General features: G+C 40.7%; 1 protein-coding gene across 2 annotated transcripts in view; it reads left to right on the forward strand.

Annotated features, from left to right (window-relative positions):
• KIAA1328 (KIAA1328 ortholog) overlaps positions 1-19,650 on the forward strand; it is a 665,562-nt gene that overhangs the window by 230,348 nt on the left and 415,564 nt on the right. For both annotated transcript variants that reach the window (XM_069218089.1, XM_069218177.1), the window contains one exon: positions 1,321-1,445. In XM_069218089.1, coding sequence (XP_069074190.1) covers positions 1,321-1,445 — 125 coding nt within the window. The remainder of the gene's footprint in view (positions 1-1,320; positions 1,446-19,650) is intronic.

The raw sequence follows: 19,650 nt of genomic DNA on the forward strand, positions 1-19,650 counted from the left end.
GCGGGCGCCTCCACTTCACTGAAGAGCCGCAGTAGATCTCTGATTATGCTTAATGGTGTTGAAGGGGGTTCTGGTGCTGACCCCCCGAGTTCCTGTGAGGAGGGCTCTGTGAAAATGTTGGGTCTGCGGCACTTCCAGTGGAATGTCCAGAGTTAATCAAAATGTAGACCGAATATTGCATGAAGTGTCAGCCACGTACTACGGGTTCTGGACAAAAAGGCCATGTTGCGACAATTTGGCACAGCACACATTCCACAACGCTCTGGTGGGGCCTGGTTGTGCCATTCATTCAGGCCTTTCAGTGTGGTGCACCGGGCGGGGTCGTCACTTCTGATTCAACCTTCAGAGTTTCTTCCTTGTGCAGGATGAGCGCGCCTGGGTCAGTAGGGGGTGCGCTGCTGAAGTAATGCAAGAAATGTAACTTTCAAAGTGACAGTTCAAAAAAAAAAATACACATTATTTATTTAGCACTTCCATATAGCGCAAATTATATTTAGGAGATGACAGTGCGCTTTGTACACAATAACAACCGGTTGCCCGGTGCTGCACCATGCACACATTTCCGTTTTTATTCTAAAGTTATCAGGCCATTAATGAGATATTTTGTCTTAAAAATAATTGCATGGGAAGGAATGAAATTCTGCTATGTGGTTGTTGAACAGAAACTGAGATTTCTCGGACCGCAGAATCGGGAAATCAATTTCTCTGTGGGCTTAATACAAGATTTATGTGCACCCTGAAATGGTAAAACTACTCCCATGCGCAAGTTCAACGTCTGTTGGGGTGTTCGAGCGTCTTTGCGAAACTGTGGAAGTATGGGTCTGAAAATAGTAAGTTATCAAGTGCTCCCTACGTTTAGAAGTCCTATGTGTGTTTTAACGCTAAGATTGGCTCAACCAATCAGAATGCTTACAGTGCTCCCACTAACCCCTGTGCGTTCTAAATTTAGTGAGTGTCAGTGAAAGTGTGAATCAGGGATTTGGAGCAGGCCGGTACGTGTGATATGTTTGTTTGCCAGTGTTTACATGATGTTTGATTTTAGCGTCTGTTAATTGCGCTCTGACTGATGTACCTGAGCTCAAGCCTGTGAAAGCATGGCTGACGACTAGCAGTGGTTACCGGCCTCTGCGGAGGGCGATTACACATCAGTGATCAGTAGGGTTTAATTAAGAGTGGAATGGTTGGTGTATGTGATCGGATGTCTGCTGAGCAGCAGGTAAGCCGTCCATCCTGTGCTTTTGTCGTTATCCCACGTGTACTGCATTAGAAAGGCTTCTTGCTCTGTCTGTGTCTTGCATTCTCCTTGACGTGCCCGTGCACCGCTGCAGCGGCAGTACCGAGAGTGCCAGGAGCTGCTGGGCCTCTATCAGAAGTACCTGGCGGAGCAGCAGGAGAAGCTGAACCTTTCCATCTCCAAGCTCGGGGCTCAGAACTCCAAGCAGCAGGTGAGCGCGCGCCTCCGTTCTGCTTTCTTCCAGGTTCCAGCGAGGCCCGCCGAGCCCTCGCGCCCGCGTTTGAAGCGCGTGCTCCTTTCAGATGAAGCTTGCAGCAGCGTGGCGCCGCGTCCGCGGGGCAGCACTGCCTTCTGCTGGACTTTGAGCTTTACTTCTGCTTCTCCTTTCACTTGGCGCGGATCTTAATACCCGGCGCTTCACGCTGCTTCACGCTGCTTCTGGCAATTCCAGCAAAGTGTGAGGTTTCATTATCAGCGCAATGGGGATCGGACGTTATTTAGTTTGATGCTCACAGAAGCAAATTGCAGCAAAAGCCAGGCTCACCTGAAAGTGAGACAAGAATAAAACATGCACCTCGGTTAAAAAACGGGTTGAATTGCTTTCAATAATATACTCTATTTCAAAGTCATTAGGGATCCTGTTTTGAGATATTGTGCACTATACTCGGAAAAATTCACATATTGTATTTTAACGCGTAATCTCTACCACCAAGTCAAACCTACAGTCATCAGACCAGTCAATATTTTATTACAAGTGCCAAAACTAGCCCTATGAATCTAATGCAACAAAGCTTCCCACGCTCTGTGTAACTCTAGCATTTGTAATGCTGTTTTAAAAGCTTAGTAATAGATTACCATGGGTTTGTCTGCAAACGTGGCATCTGTATATACTAGGCTTGTAAGTACCACATCCTCAGTAACATGTGAACTTTAATCATTACTAGAAAACCTTGAAACCATTAACACCGCAACATCCGTTAATCCAAAATATTTTGCTGCTAGGGGTACCGGAGTCTTCACGTATCCATTGTTAACCAAAAGCTAACAATGGATACGTTTAAAAGCGTTTATGGATTTATGATACACCTGTTTAAAAGCGTTTATGGATTTATAACACACCCCTGTATACAAATATGAAATTTGCAAAAATTGAAATTAAGCATATTTGGGGTTTGCACCTTAATATCTGGTTTAAAAAAAACTGCAAATGTTATAGGAAATCTTGCATACCTTTGCACCAACTTCAAGAGCTTCCTAAGCATTTCTGGTCTCAAAACTGCACTATCAAGAGAAAGCTTTAAACTGAAATGCCATTGTTAAAAGTGATTCTTAAGTTGTGTGTGTGTATGGGGGCTGGGAGGTGGGGGGAAGCCCAGGAGCAAACCTTAAAAATAGTGGGAAAAATCTGACCCGTCATCCAAGATAAATTAAATGAACCTTCCCAAGAACTGTTCGCAACACAAGGTTGTAAAATTGATAACTGAAGAAATATCATAGCAAATCCTAACCTTCGGCCACTGTCAACACCAATCTTTACCAGAAACCATACCTTACCAATACAGGCAATGGCCGAAGGAGAGCGACTCCTGTCAGGTCATTCATTATCCATTTAACCATCAGTTGTGCGATGGATAAGGATATTGGAGTGTGGTAAACCAGAACTCTTGCAAAAACCTCCATTGACAGTAAACGCAAAGAAATAACATTGACATGTTTTTTGTAACGAGTTCTCATTTTCAGTAGCAGTCAGGGCCTGGGCTGCCGTTTACAATTTATGGGAAGGCATAGTTAAGTTAATAATGCAATTGGGAGAGTTGCAAAATACAATATGCACAGCCGAGACTGATAAAATCAAAGAAAGAAGAATTTGATTAGATTAAAATATAGAAAATGCAAAATATATTAGCTGAACCTATAATAAACGTAGGGTCCTTATAAAACAAGCAGGACTTTTTGTGTGGTAAATGTGTGCTAGTTTGTAGGGAAAGTGAAACAAATTTAGTAGAAAAATCTTAAGCCTGATTCTGAAACCGCCAAATGATTTTGTATATGGTCAGAAGTCTGAAGGTAAACCTTGGACCGGGGCAAGGCACCAAATCTACCCCAGCAGCAAAGCAATCTGGAGGCTGCAAAATCTTGTTATGTCCTGCTCGCAGCTTTTGGGGCCAAAACTGAAGGCATCAAACTTCAGTTTATTGCCTTGACCGACTGCAGGACCGAGTGCTCTGTTACATAAGCTAAGTCAGAAGGCAAACACGACTGGCGTGCCCCACTTGGCAGCACTTAATTTGAGCCAGTGGTTCCTGGTGGGAGTCGTCTGGTCTTCTGATTGTTCTTTTTTTTCCCTGAGAATTGTTTTCATGACTTTTAACAGCGCCTTGAGACCCTATGGGTGATCAGCCACGCTCTACAAATCCTTGATTGATTTAAAATTATTCGGTATTGCTTAACTTTATCTCCCATTACTCGGTGGAATTCCGTTCCTGATTTTGCTATTGCCACAAGGAATTCAGTGGGAATCCTCTTATAACGATATAGTTATAGTCGCCTCACCATATTGCATTCATTATATTGTTAGACTGTCCCTTTCCAAACTTAATATGCCGATTTATGACCATTACTTCACTAAAACTGCCAAGACTTAGGATAGTTGTTTCCAGTACTGGTAACCTTAATCAAGGTATGTCTGTGGAGTAGAGGGCAAACCTATGGATTAAATTTATTGGTAAAATAAACACATTAAGAGGCATAAAATAGATTACACAAGCAAGAGTGTAGCTATATTATTTACATTCAGACTGATATCCCACTGGAAATTTACTTCTGTCAGTACATCTAGATGGAATTTATTTTTAGATGCATTAGGCCAGAGTATTGGGAACGAACAGGGAGTGGTGTACACCAGTAACACTAGGATGAGCATCGTTCTGCAATCACAGCCAACACGTGTTTCGTCACAACAGGTGACTTTTTCAAGGCTCTTTGAGTAAACAAGATCAGAAACAAAAATGCGTATGTCTCTGAACAGCACAGTATAACAGAGGGTTGAATTGAGGTTAGTCACTTGTTCTCGCAACCGGGTACAAGGTAGACCCTGATGAAAGAGACCAAGGTAAACCTCGTGCCTGTAGTGAAATGATCTCAACAGTGCGGGAAGGACCTAATTTCCCGAACAGAATGGAAGATTACACTTGCTACTTCCTATGAAAGGGAAGCTTGCATTCCTACTGCTATGCTTTACCTGTTCTGTGAGGAATCAATGCTTGTGCTGCTGTTGCTCTAGCTGTTGTTGTCCTCTATAAGAGAGAAGCTTGCACTGTTTCTGCCCAAGGTGTAACTTCCCTATATGAAACTTGGCGTTCCCGCTGCCCTTGCCCCATGTTATGGAAATACAAAGGAGATTTTAAATAACACACCATATGAACCAGGGACTGTTTCATGATATTTGATGCAGGATACCAACAATCCTGAGGAAGGTGCCTGATCCCGTTAGGGCAATCTTTGAGTGCCCAAACATGTTCATGGAAAATAGAAGCAGGTTCTGTTGCTAACCCTCCTTTGTTTAATCTTGTAGGAGGGAAACACAAGTGGAAATATTTTTAGTTCACCCACACAATTTTAATATAGGTCTGGGAAAGCACAGATGTCTGTATAAGAGACATGGTCACACCCAAACCTGGCAACCCATACCTCCACAGCCAGTGTACAGTATAATGTTGGATGCTTCCCACTGCTAGACCTATTGATTAAGAATACCACTCTGAGAAGTTGAGGACGCCTCATCTCATAGGAGTATGTGAACTTGTGAAATCTCCATAGGTGGTTTCAGGTTTTAAGACAGGATGTGAAAGAGTCCTCACAAAATATGTGAGCAGAGTTTGCTAGTTTTTTTAAATGGACTAGACTACTTTGTAAAATTATAACACATGGCTGTCAGGTGCCACTATGCCTAACACCTTCAGCAAATTCTGCCATTTTAACCAACAGCATTTTGCATGATGGGGTTTTGATCCCATTATGAAGCTGCTAGAACTACAAGCCCCATAATGCAACATGTTGCCTGAAAAGCCAAGAATGGCTATTGGTATCATGCTATAGTGCCATTCAACAGACTTTTGAAAAATACAATAAAATTTAGTTTGTTCTGCCTTTGTTCATGTAGGTAATCTCTAGGTGACAAGGTGGAGACGTTCTCTCAAATGCAGATGCAAGTCCCTCATTGCTAGTGGGCTGATATTAACTCCTTGGAAAATCACCCTTGAACAATGTGAGCAGCAGTTATACATGTCTCAAGTGACACAGAAAACAAAAGCAATGTGATGGCACCCCTCTTCCCGAGCCGATCCTCGGCCTCGAGGTTGATGCAATTTAGGTGGAGCTTGTCAAGCACCACTGTCATGTGTCCTGCCTTGAACAAGTTTTGCGGGTGCTGTCTTGCAAGGGCTGCTAGTGTCAGTCATTGTATTGTAATTGTATTTATATAGTGCTTCCTAATCCTGGTGAGGCGTACAATCACTTTGCTGCAAGTAGAACACTACTCCGGAAACCAGGGTTAATCTAGTGGTTATTGTTGGCTACTGAAATTAGTCATATGCTCTCAAGAGAAAAACATTTAAAGCAATCACTCTAAATTCTTTGTGGTAGATTAAATTACTAGGAGGTAGGTGTGATCATTAGTGGGGACTATGTGGATTCATGCAAATGGTTGGTGAGATGAATAGATAGGCTGATGGAGATTAGATATTGATTAGGTCACAGTGGTAGAGGTTTTAAAGAAGGAGATGTTGTGGTGTATTAAGTGAGGTGTGAGGCATTTGCAGGAATACAATGGAGAACAAGGCAGACAGGCATGCGACGGAGAGAAGGACGAGGCTGAGAGAAGAGTGGAGGCATGCAGAGGATGGAAGGTAAGGACAAAGTCACTCTAAAGAATGAAAGGAGAAGAATCATTCAAGGGTTGTAATTTACGGTCAATGATTCATGCAGGGTTTTAGGACTACAATGGAACATGGTTTCTGACATCGCTTGCAATATGAGGGCGTGCAGACCATTTAAACGTTATGCTGCCCGTGAAGTGAATATACAGAGAGTAAAGATGATGACATCAGAAAGTAACGCTGTTATAGCACATTTCATCAGGAACTCTGGATTCCAAGTGTTGTCCTGAAGGGAGTGAGTGTGTTTTTATGACTTTCTGCTATTTCCTTCCCAAACTTAATTCTGGGATCAAGAAGTTTCCCGGTTTACCTCCTGGAATTGTATAAAAAAATATTTTAAAAAATCTAATACCTACGGCTCTGTAATAACTGACATCATGGTTGTGAACGAAGAGGGTATCAAAAAAATCATTGGGAGTAGAATTCACCTGGTATTCATTCCCTTACAGATTGAATTGCAGAGTTCTCATGACTTAAGTGTTAGCTAGATTGGGAGTGATCAAAAGAAACAAGTTCCATGAGGCTAAAATGACCAACTTGGTATTAATTCGAGCTGTGACGCGAGATGCGGCTTGTTAGAGGTGCTGACTCTGGAACCAGATTCTGCGCCTGATGAATGTCCTGTGACTGAGCAAATCACGTAACTTCAGTGCTTGAAAAAATGAATATACAAGTAACATCTGCTTCTCATGTAAACTATTTGGTTCTTATATAATGGGCTCTGATGCCCTTACGCCAAATTCACGCAACCTAAAAACTGCACAGAGGTTAGTTACATTAGACACGTGTAGTACTTCAACTCTGTTAACTTGTTTAAGCTTCCCTCATTATCGAAATGCAAGCATGCAGCTCCCAATACTTTTCTTGGATAGGGAAGTGTTAAGACAAGGGAAAACTGGATCAGGAAGTGAGGCTTGGAAGGGGAAGGACTAGGAAGAATTCTAGTTACTACCCTACCAATCCCTGCCTGCTGGTTCTTTTCTTATGTTGATGGGGAGGTAGAAGTGGTGGGAGAGAGGATGAGAGCTGGAATACTCTTCCTGCCCTCTCTCCTACAAACAGAAAAAGTTGCTCACTTTGGTGGACTTGGCTAGGGAGCAGTTGATGCCAGTAATAGCTTCCAAGTCCTCCCGTAGCATCACCCACCACTTCAGTCTTTAGATGGACCTGAGAGGGGCTGAGGAATCCCTCCCACCCCCATCCGATGAGTGTTTGACATCATTAGTGAGGCTGCTTGCCTATTAATGAGGTTGCCTGGAAGTTTTCGATTGACCACATCCTTAGGGAGCTTGCCAGTGCTGAGAAAAGATCGGACACCGGTAAACTGCTTCCCCGCATCCCCAGGCCAAAGAGGACTGGTTCACTGCCCTTTATGCACCAATCACATGGGTGTCCTGCTTTTATCATTCCATGGCACTGTGTGTCACTAGGGCAGCCAAGGTGTAAACTGTTTTCGAATTTGTGTTGTAGTAACATATTGTGTATTTAAAGATCAAAAAATCATGCTGAAATTAGCACAAGGAAAAAGAGATCTCCCAGAATAAATATTGGTTCTAGACGTTAATGGTGTGTTAGGCTAGAAAAGCCAAAGTTTCACAAAATAAATATAAAAGTAAATAAATAATAGTAATCATAAACACAGAGGGTTGCAGAGGTTTTTTTGTGTGCTCATAACAGCCTTTCAGTAAACCTCTGGAGTTGGCTGCGAGACAGTTCCAAAGATTATAATAAAATTTACTTTAACTCATTGATTTTTGTGTTCAAGAGTTTCTTAGAACCGGGAGCCACATGCTTTAAATATTCATAGCAGTACATCTGTTTTATTTGATGTAAGTAGGGAGGTCACTTAAAAGAAGCACCATAAATTTTGAGCCTCTCAAAACTATGTCTCAGGAGTTGCTTTCTGTTTTGATATTTGTAGACAAGAATCTCTGCTGTAATTGTTTCATCTGTTGGTATAGTAAATATACATTTAGACAATGGGATTTTTTCTGTTTAAAATTACTTTCCAGTAGGGAGGTCTGGTAACATTCCGCCAGGATTTATATTTATCAGTTATCAGAAAAGTATTGGTATTGGTTTTCACTTCTCTCTCTATTTCAGCTGATGGCTAATATCATTTTCCTCTAGGAAAATCCATTTTCGTTTCTTGTGGTCTATATCTTAGCATAGCTAGTTTAGTTAGCAGCAGAGTATTGTCCTGTTCGAAATATATTGTAAAATGTACATTTAGGTTATTCACATGAGAAATCCATTGATACTATTTGCTTTTGTGAATAATTTAATGCAGTAATTTGAATATAGTCACTGCTACACTGTAAATACTGATTTAGCACAAGAAAACCATCGGTGGTGATAGGTCTAGAATAATTGTATTATTTCATAAAAATACCTTGATCATGCAAACTTTGCCAATATTGCCCTATTTCAAATGTCAAATACCAAACAAATGACATAAATGTTAGTATTCATACAATGCATCCAAAGACTTGTATGTTACTGGGATCTTTAATCCGGGATATGAGTTTGGATTTTTCCTTTTTGACTCCCCTACACAGCTTTACAACTGTGGCCGATAGCCGTAGAATCTGTGACATATTTGTTATATAGTTATGTGCATTATTTCTTGTCAGCCATTGACATCTTCTAAGTGCACTTAGTTCACTGTTTGGAATCTGTGATACTATTCGTAAATGGTTTGGCACTTTCCATGAAGAGCGTGGAAAGAATTGAATTATTTCATACCAATGCCAATTTTATTCCTATATGCTTACAATAGTACTGTGTGGAGTCCTCTTTACATTTGTAAATCCATACTTTAGCCATGTCAAGGTCTGGACACTGAACAGATCTTTTAATTTTTTGATTATTTTTTTTCAATGCCAGAGGGAAGGTCGACTTCTACCACTAACCACAATGCCACCTTGCCCTGATAGTATGCACGAAAGGTGCCAAATATCTTCTTACAAGGGTGTCACTTAGGAGGCAAAAAAACAAAGTGTAAAACAACTCATTGGTAATCATGTAGATCTTGGTGAGGATCAAGAGTAACAAAGAAGTTAATAGCAAGGCACCAAACTTCCCCTGACATCAGGCAAGAGGAAAGAGCAAAGCACGAGCATCCGGAAGTAGATCCATTAGAAGTTCCAACTGCTAGAAGCAAAATGAGCAACAAAAATACTAGCAACCAAACGAACAAGCATTTACAATGCAACGGGTCTCGCGTTTGCTCATGTTAGAGCTGATCGAGTTGTAAACTCCTAACCCGACTTTTCACCTATCGGGCAAAAGTGCATTTATGTAGTTAACCCGAAAAAGTGAAATCAACTATGTAAAGCGCTCGACTTCTGCCAAGCGAGATCGCACTCATAAATTAGAGAAAAAGAAGTCCACGAGCCCGATGGAAAAGAGCGAGCCTCGCATGTTTTCTGTACTTGGTCGTTGCGCTCGAGGAGGGCTAGCCACCGGAAAAGGCATGACGTATGCGTGCCTTCGACTAATGAAAGCAAGCAGATTTTATTAGGCAAGCCCACGAACCAATAAAAAACACTGACATGAAGTTGACAGGGCTCTGAGCCCTTTTCTAAATACTAAAGCGTCTCGCTGCGATACGCATTCGCGAGCGCATGCAACGCAGGCTCGACCCTAAAAATGTAGCAGAAAATAAGGGACATCATGTATTGTGAAGTGCGTATCAATTCAATTGTAAATACCTCCTTCTATTTATGATTCAGATAGCACCTGCCTGTTCTTCATTTTGTATTGGGAACATCAAGTGCAATTCTATGGACACTTCACTATCTTGGGAAGGGCAGTCTATAAGGATTTGGTCATGTGCCAGTCCTGAAACTCAAGGTGTCAGATTGACACATGATGAAGAAGCTCAAGACAGACATCCTTTGCTCAGTGCTGAACTCTGCCAGTGCGTTTCCTGCCTGGAAACACCCCTTTGTGTGACCACTAGTACGGAAACACTAATGCAGTCTAGGCGATTGGAACTCTTAACCAGTTGTTGATTATGGCGGCCAGCAACATGTTGCCTCACTGCACAAGGAGTGTACCATCTTCTGATAAGAGGACTACATCTGTTTCTGGTAAGGTCTCGGCACAGATGTTACAAGCCATCCGCAGACCTGCTTCTTCACCCTCCCTCAGTCTCTTGATTCTACATATCTTCCATCCTTATCAACCTCCATCTATACATCCTCAATATTCTGGTTTTATATTCTCCATATTCTTATCCTCCGCTTCCTCCTTGTCAATGCCTTAATAAATTAAGAGGCTTGATGCACAAGATCAGGACTGTCTGAGTCTTCGTAAGATTTAGCTTAAGGCTAATAGACCTATGCAAAACAAGAGTCTCTATTAAAACCTCATGGGTTTATTAAAAAATATGATCATTACAGAAAGCAAAACGTAAATAGTTAGGGAAATAGCATATCCAGAGTAATCAAAGTATAATTCTGCGCATGACTAACACAACTCTGCCTGTATACAAAACCTATGGACAGACTAAGTACACAGTAGTAAACAGACTGAGCTAGCATCTGCCTCCAAACAAACAGGAGGAATGACTTAATCTACATCAAATAGAAAGACTGACTTAGAGTCTGCTCAGTTGGAAAACCAAAGAAAGTCTGGCTCACCTCCAGAATAACACATCTTTCATTGCATTTCAGGGTATAGAAGCCACACACATTTATTTTTATTATAGTACAACAGGATTTGCCGAGTAATGTTGTAAACATGTAAACCAATCAGTTTTTTAATAAACCCAGTACTTCTAGAGACGTCTACTTCCTAATGAATTTCATTTTTTAGGTTATGCATAACTAATTAAGGAAACCATTTGACATTTTATGTAACACACAGCAATACTTTGCCTTGTTTAGCTAATAAATGACATCCACAGGATATTAGCAGGAAAGCTTGGAATGTTACAAAAGGAAGAAACTTTCTTCAGCATTGCTTCCCTGAGAGAACACAAATCTTACATTTTATGCTTGTGCAGGCACCACAACTGAGGCTTCATTTTAGATAATTTTGCTGAAATGAAAAAGCTCGAGCACAGAGGCAGAGAGAGACCGAGAGAAAGGCTCAGCCTGAAGGTGGACTTTTATTCTGCAAATGTGAATATCTGTCAATGCAAGCTGACAGTGGCCTATTAATAGTAACCTGAATGTATTTAAATTAGGCAAGTAAAAACCTGCCTACAATTCACCTGTGATAATGTTATCAAAACAATTATCTGATTACACTATTATAACATTTCCCCCATCATTCTTGATTTTGTAGACTTCTATAAAGTCTTCAGATTCTCAATCAATCAATCATGGTACTTATAGAGCGTGGCTCATCACCCGGAGGTTCTCAAGTCGCTAGGGGGAGAGGTAGCAGATCATTTGAAGAGCCAAGTCTTGAGGTCCTTCCTGAACTGGATCAGCGAGCTGGATTGCCTGAGGTGGAGAGGAAGCATGTTCCAGGTCTGCACAGTGAGGTATGAGAAGGATCTTCCTCCAGCTGAGCTCTTGCGGATGTTTGGGGTGGAAGCAAGGGCTAGCTGGGCGAAACGGAGTTGTCTGGAAGGCCTGTAGAAGGAGAGGCAGTTGTTGAGGTAGGCAGGTCCGATGTTGTGTAGGGCCTCGAATGCCTGCTGAGGAATTGAGTATGATGCGGAGGTTGCGAGCGTGGTCTCTAGGTTTGGGGGTGAGGCCCGAGAGCTGTGGGCCACCAGGAGTTGTCCCAGGTGGCGGTGGTGGAGCCCAGAAAGGGGACCTCAGTCTTGTCGGGTGCGGAGCTTGAGGCAGCTGTCTTTCATCCAGGCAGTGACTGCCTTCATTCCGTTGTGGATGTTGCTCTTGGCTGCTGATGGTTCATCGGCGAGAGAAAGGATCAGCTGGGTGTAGTTGGTGTAGGGTATATGATGTTGAGACCATGATTTCTGATGCTGTTGGTGAGCAGGGTCATGTAGATATTGCAAAGGGCTCAGAGGTGAGCCCTGGGGGACTCCGCAGCTGGTCTCTGTCGGTTTCGAGGTAAATGGTGGGAGCCTGACTCTCTGGGTTTGGCCGGTGAGAAAGAGGTGATGTCATCCGTTGCTGTAAGGAGAGAGATCTTGGTACTATGGTTGCCTCTGAATCCTGATTGGGAGGCATCCAGGATGTGGTTGGTCCCGAGGAAGTCGGTGAGCTGAACGTTGATGGCCTTCTCAATGACTTGGGTTGAGAAGGAGAGCAGTGAGATGGGACTTTGGTTTTTCAGGTCCATTGGGTCGGCGGAGGGCTTCTTCAGTAGAGGGTTGATCTCACGTGTTTCCAGTCTTTTGGGAAGGTGGCAGACTCGATGGAGCAGTTGATGGTGCCACACAGTTCGGGGGCAATAGTGGAGCTGGCTTGGTTGAAGATGTGGTGGGGGCAAGGGTCCGAGGTCACCCTTCTTGCTTTCATCTCATCAAGCAAAATTTCCTCCTACTTCCTTCATATAGTTGACTTCTTCCTTTTGCAATTACAACTTAATCCTCTAATACAACTGACTACTAAAAATCTTGAAGATTAAGACAACACATCTTATAGTCAATATTATTATCTTCTATATTATTAGTATTTTTATTATTAATCCTTTTCTCAATTCAGCAAACTGTGCACTAATCATTCTCCCACACACTAAGTTCTCTCGAAAGATGAATCTCATACACAGTATTAATTATGTGGTAAATATATTTATGAATATTTTCTCTATTATCAGGCATATAGGTGTGACATTGCCGTACCTTAATTACAAGGTTTGCATTACATTCTTTCCCTAAAAGCATATTCAAGGCAAGACTGTTTTGAATTACTGTTGAGCAAGTAGCAAACATCTCTTGATTTATCTTGGGTAAAGCCTGTTGTGTTATGCTAATTGCTTGGCTAAAGCAGATAATTTCCTATTTTCATAGACGAACCAGTAGAGGGAATCAACACACCAAACACATCCAACAAGGGTTGTCCTACACTCTCTTCCCACTCTTTCATGACTCCTTAATCTCACTTCATTCAGACTGTTCACATGATACACTCTGGGGAAAACTAAAGCTAGATAACAAGAGCCTACCTATTCTTGTAGAAGTGTAGAATAAGCTGTGTTACTGAACATAAAGTGAATTGCTCCTAACATATAAAACCTGTCTATAATATAGCTATAAACACATTCACTCTTCGCTACTTCAGCTGGACTCTCCTGTGCACTGTAGCTCCTTTGTTTAACTCATGCATTTCCATCTTCTTTTGCTTTCAAAATTAGGAATATGATTACTTCTCAATTGCTGTTTTTGCTCTCATATCAGACTTTACTTCTGTGCCTTTCATCAATCTCCCCCTTGATCTTTTCGTATTGTATTCGCTAATAAAATAAAGCTCAACTTGTGCAGACTTCTTGAACTATTTTTTTTTTTAGCATTAGTAGCATGCAACCTCAAAGGACTCAACAATAGTTCAGGTGATTCAAGCCTCCTAATACCAGGTAAATTATTTATGGGCCAGTTATAATCTACTTTACCTTCTTATCAATAATGTTGCTGATTAATCACAGAAAATAATCCGTAACTATGCAACGTTTGGATATAAGGTACAGCTTCAGAAGCAGAAGTGTGTACCTGAACATACATAACAAAGAGAGCCATTATTTCTTGATACCTTTTCAGTATGTATATATAATAATACCCTCTAAATTCTTCACTATGACTATATATGTTATCCATCTTACGCAAATGATATTGTAAGTATGTGACATTGCCCTTTTATAAATTGAAGTATATCCTACAGGGAAATATAAACCACACCAATATACCAATTATTACTGCATAAAAACATATTTATTTGAAAAGCCAAAAAACCTTTCCTCTAATGAAAACCATAAAATTCCATTCAAAATGTATAAACCTCCAATAAATCTTCAATCTCGAAAGCATGGTACAAATTTAAAAATTCTTCAAAATGTATTCAGTCAAACAGTCTTGTGGGCATTTAGTATTTCTTCAATTATGTAAGTAACAGGAATTCAAATAATGTAAGAGACAGTGGCCATATACAGAAAGATGGACTTCTAAAAAATATAAAATGCAGGCAGGTCTTGACTGATAAATGCGGGCAATTAAAAAGGAAAATCTTAATGTAAGCCAATACTGAAATCCAAATTCTCAAAAGCTATGCAGGCACACAAATTTATTCTTCTAATTCAGGCCTTTCAAAAGTCAAAATCAAAAATGTATAGTTCAGAGTTTACTTCATCAGGTAGTTATGTAGCCTCAGTTATTTCAATCCTCAATTAATGTGCAACTTCATAGAGTTTCTTTAAACAAAAAATAAAGACCTTCCAAGTTAGTGCCTTTCTTATGCCACAGTCGTTGTCAAATAAGCCCATTCAGGAGCTGTTTACTTCTTGCTTGGCACTCTTACTCTTGATCGTCTGATTGCTGCTTCGCTAATTTCTATGTCAGTCAGCTCTGTTACTGCTTAAGCTGAGCTGCCATCCTTTCGTTCAGGCTGTCTTTGTTTTGCAACATTTTGCTTCTTTTCTTTCACGCTTCCAGAGCATTCGGCATAGATCAAGCTTGCATCTTCAGTTTCATTTGCTTGCTCTTCCTTATTTTCTTCCCCTTCTTGATTTGCACTGTTTACATCTGGAACACGTTCATTTGCTTCTGGGGTTGTAAGAGTTCAATTTTCTTGTTGTGGTCATTGAATTCTTTGTTCTACGTAGTGAGCTTGACTTAGTGAATTAATGGTTTGGTCACTGTTTCTTCATCCGCAGAGCACACTCTTTTTATGGATCCAATACGGAAAATCTCTGCATTTCACAGCAGTATTTGTCACCAGTATGACTTGATATGGTGAACTTCACCTGACCTCCAGGCACAACGTTTTCACATTTTGTCACCAAAACCCAGTTGGCTGGCTCAAGGTCATGCCATGGCTCATTACTTGCAGATGGTGTTGCAAAATTCAGAACAAATTGGAATGGTGCAACAGTCCACAAATGTTCAGTTTTGTATAAAATGTTTTTTTCTTTTATTTGATTCTCATAAAATACATTAAAAAAACAGCAACCGAACATCCAGCCAACGCGTTTAGTTAAAAAACAATTGAACTTCATCAGAGCTTTGTCATATTAGTCATTAATTTTCTGATTCTATAGGCTGATCTCAGCAATATCCATGTTCATTGGCCATAAATGGCTTCATGCCAGTCAATAATATCCATAATCCTAGACCAAGTGTGGCAGGGATTTGGAATTAATCCATTCTTCAATGGAGTATTAATGTTCCCCTATTGATACCTGAATCCGTATCTCAAAACATCATCAGTGCCTCGCCATAGCGATGTGGACTGGCATGAGTGTTATGGCATCCGGCTGGTACTAGATATGAAGTGCACCAAGCTCTAATTGATTGTAACTGTGAGTGAGGTGTGGTTAATAGGCCTGCCAGAAGTGCTTGGTTTTCTTTAAGTGTTGCAAAATTCAACTAGTGAGAGATAGAGCACACTGCATTAACCAAGCTTTTGCAGTAATCCAAGAATAAGTTAACAGTGATAACGCAAATAGCAGATGATGATGGAACACTAGGGAGTCACACAGCTCTCCCCATGAGTACTTCATGGGCACTTAAGCCAGTCTTCTTGTTCAGGGTGCTTCTCATGCTAAGTAAGACAAAAAGAAAAGTATCAGGCCATTTCAGGGACATTGAGGAGCACACTTTGGCTAAATTTGCTTTCATCACACCATTGGTTCTCTTCAGAACTCCTCATGCTTGTTGGTGATTACTACAATGGAACTTTTGTTTGATTGTCATTGCTCCTCGAAATACCATCACAATGTTATTCTTAAACTGTGCGCCCTTATCGGTCTCTACAAGCTGGCAAACCAAATCTTGAGATGAGTTCCCTCAGCAACAGTTTAACAACTGGAAGTGCATCTCATCTCCGTGTTGGATATGCCTCTGTCCATTTTGAGAAAAACGCATTATGACCAATATATATCTTAACCCATATACAAGTTGGCATTGATTCAAAATCCACCTGCAGCCTTGTGAAGAAATCCTCTGATTTTCCTGTGATTCATGGCCTTTCTAGTTCTTTCATCTGTATTAATCTTCTGACAAGTGACTTATCTGACATACATTTTCTACTATATATAAAAAATGTAGATTAAACCTGTAGTTTCTAAATGTGTCCACCAGTCCTTCATGTCCCACCTGTATAAGGCCCGTGCATGCATCTCGCCATCTGCTGTAGCATTGAGTTTGGCAAAACAAACCTCTCATCTGTTGATTTTCACAATTCATTTTCATCTTCTTTATTTCCTGTTTTTTTCCCACTTTTTCTCATTGGGTGCTTCATTTTGTAAATCCTTTATCTTTTGTTTGGATTGTCATGGAATGATAAGCATTTACAGTTTCAACATCTGAATCATCTGCTTCTAAATTGTCATCTGGAATAGGTAATGTGGCAGCAGGTGTAAGAGTATAGCTTTTAGCTGTCATCATAAAAATGATAATCCACTGTAACCATGCCTGCTACTCTTATTTGTATCACATTGTATAACAGCAGTCCTCTGGCAGGTTTAGGGCATTTAACAAATCAAACATATGTGGACCTTTTCTAATTTGGGTGCCTGCAGATGCCATTAACCCTCTCTGGGGTCACAATTTTACAAAATCATGGACCACGCAAAAAACATTCACTAGCTGTCTAAATTGTGACGCCCAATTCATTGGCTATACAGCATGGTCTTGTGATGGCAATCAATTCAGCTATTTGTGCTAAAGGTACATTACGTCACTACGATGCATCTGCAGTGTATGTCAGTGTGCAAACTGCATATGCTGCTCAAATTGTTCCTTGATGATCTGTCAAACATGAGCCATCCACAAATAAAATTAAATCAGACAACTCAAGAGGTATGTCTTCTTGGCTTAGTGCACAGTTCTATTACATCAGTGCAGTCATGATCGAAATCATTAATCTAAACATAATTTTCTTCTCTAGGACATGACATATGGCTGAACTAAATGTATTGCACCTTCTTCTAGAAATATTTCCTGCAGCTAGGATTATTTGCTTATATTTAGTTAGACAGCTGCTTGTCAGTTGTTGAGTGCATGTGTGAGTTAAGCGTTTTAACTGAATGAAGATCGAATAGAATAAGCGTATATTACATTACTGTCGCCTCACCAGTTGCATAGCTCTCACAGCAATATTTTTCATGAAGCCATGCATTGCTGCCGCTAGTGGATCCAATATTGCAAAAAAATATGCAGTTGGTTCTGTTTGCATCACCATGTGGTTGTGTGAGAACAGAAAGTGTGCTGCTTTCTTTTTCATGACAAATTGGTGAAAATCGTTCTCATAATCAGTCGTCCCACAAAGAGTGTCTCAGCTCTAGGAAGACAATCTTCTTCCCAGGTTGCCAGATCAGTAACATCATTGTGTTTGTTTCTGTAGAGGCTTCACAATCAAGGAAAGGTTGGAACGCTACTGTCAACAGTAGCCAACTGTTCCTAGAAACAATCTCCCTTCTTTCTTTGTTTTATCAGGCTTCATTCGCAGAATTGCAGAGATTAGTTCGTTGGACACGTTCTCAGATTGATGTCCCAGATAAATTCTCAGAATTGCAAAGATGCATTCTTTGGGGGCCTTCTCCAACGCTTTATGTCCATTTTCAGCCAAATGATTTAACAATGCAGTTGTGTCCAATTTGCTGCCCTCTTTTTTTTTTTCTGCAACCACCAAATCGTCAAAATAGAGCAATTTCAAATGTTCTAAACTTTGCGTATTTGGTTAAAAATTGAGACACACTCGGTATACCCCTGCTAAATCAGACACCATACAGGAAGTCTATTTTGGGCTCGGAATGCAAAAAAAAAAAAAGACTATTATTGTGAATAGCAATTGAGGATAGTGTGGAACACAAATCAGTCACTGTGAAACACCTCTGCATCATCTAGAATTTGAAAGAAAATCACTGATAGATTCGAAAGCACAAGATCGCTATATAATTCATTTTGCATAGGTCTAGAACTATTCTCCATTCCCTATTTGGTTTCTGCAAGCCCATTATAGTTGAGTTACATGGACTCCCTAGGACTTCTCTCAGAATGCCCTGTTAAATCACCTTTTCAGTGATAGGTGCCATTACCTGCTCTGATTCAAGTTTGTATTTAAGATACACTGCATTTGGATTTACTGCAGTTTGCACTGGCTCTGCACTTTTAATCAGCCCAATTTATTTTTTCTGAAAAATTCCAACTCTCTTTTTACAGTTTGTCTTGAACCTGAAGTTACGTCCTCAGTTGTGAGAACCGGAAACATCCCAACTTTTGTTTCTTGGTATTTTAGTTTGAAGTCAACAGCATCTTTTGTCTGAATGCGAACACCATCTGTGTACAATAAATTATGCAATTTAACTTGCACATATTATCACAACTTAACAGACTGCATGGACTTGTTTCACTCATAAACTTATGATTATTTGAAGTTGATCCAATTTTTACAAGGACATTTGACAACAAGTTACTAGTCATTTTCTTATTTGAAAAGTCTTCAACTTGGAATTCTTTTCCTGGGAGAGGCAGGTCTGAAACCTTCACTACCCGTGGATCAGATAGCACCCTGTACCAGTCACAAATTATGCAGGATAGCTATCAACCTCTTCTTCCACATAAGTACTACCCTGGTCTTCCTCTAGGTCTGCACCAAGCATGCATTCCTCCTCTCCTCTCACACACCGTCATTGTGCTTGGCTGTGTCCTGAAAGTACTCGGGGTGTAATGCAAATTGTTGAAGACTTATTAATTACTGAATATTTTGCTTACATACTAAATGTGTTTGAAATCCTCATGTATTATTCTGCATAGCTTGTTGTAGAACTGGGGCTGAAGGCATATTCCGATAGAACTTCCTTGTATTCTCCATATTCTGCACAGATGCCAATAGGGCTGGGACCAATGACTGCATCACCCCATTCTGTGCCACTGTAATATGGTTCTAATTCCAATTGCGCTGCAAGGGATACATTTAAGGGACCATTTATGCCTTATTTTAAAATCTTTTCACAGTAAATTTACGATTCCTTTTCACATGTCTCCCTCTACCACAGATATGATATTACTCTGCGGTGTCCATATCGTCCTCATTTCTAGCCTCAGCATATTCATCCCCAGTGTCCATGTCCTTTTCCTCGATATCCTCACCCATAGGCTCCATATTTTCATCCTGATAGCTGTATCTTCTTCTCTAACCTCACAACCTCCTTATCCTCCTCTTCCGTGCTCTCATCCCTCCTCTATATTCTCCTTTTCCACAGATTCATTTCAGTAACTTTCATCTCTATCCTCTTTCTTTATGTCCTTCATATAGTCCCCATTTGCCACCTTAGTGTGCTCCATATCCCCAAGCAGAGAGAGGAAAACAAACAGATTATAAATATTTAAATTGCAAATTA

This window comes from Pleurodeles waltl, chromosome 1_1, assembly GCF_031143425.1.
Source record: "Pleurodeles waltl isolate 20211129_DDA chromosome 1_1, aPleWal1.hap1.20221129, whole genome shotgun sequence".
Classification (NCBI taxonomy): Eukaryota; Metazoa; Chordata; class Amphibia; order Caudata; family Salamandridae; genus Pleurodeles; species Pleurodeles waltl.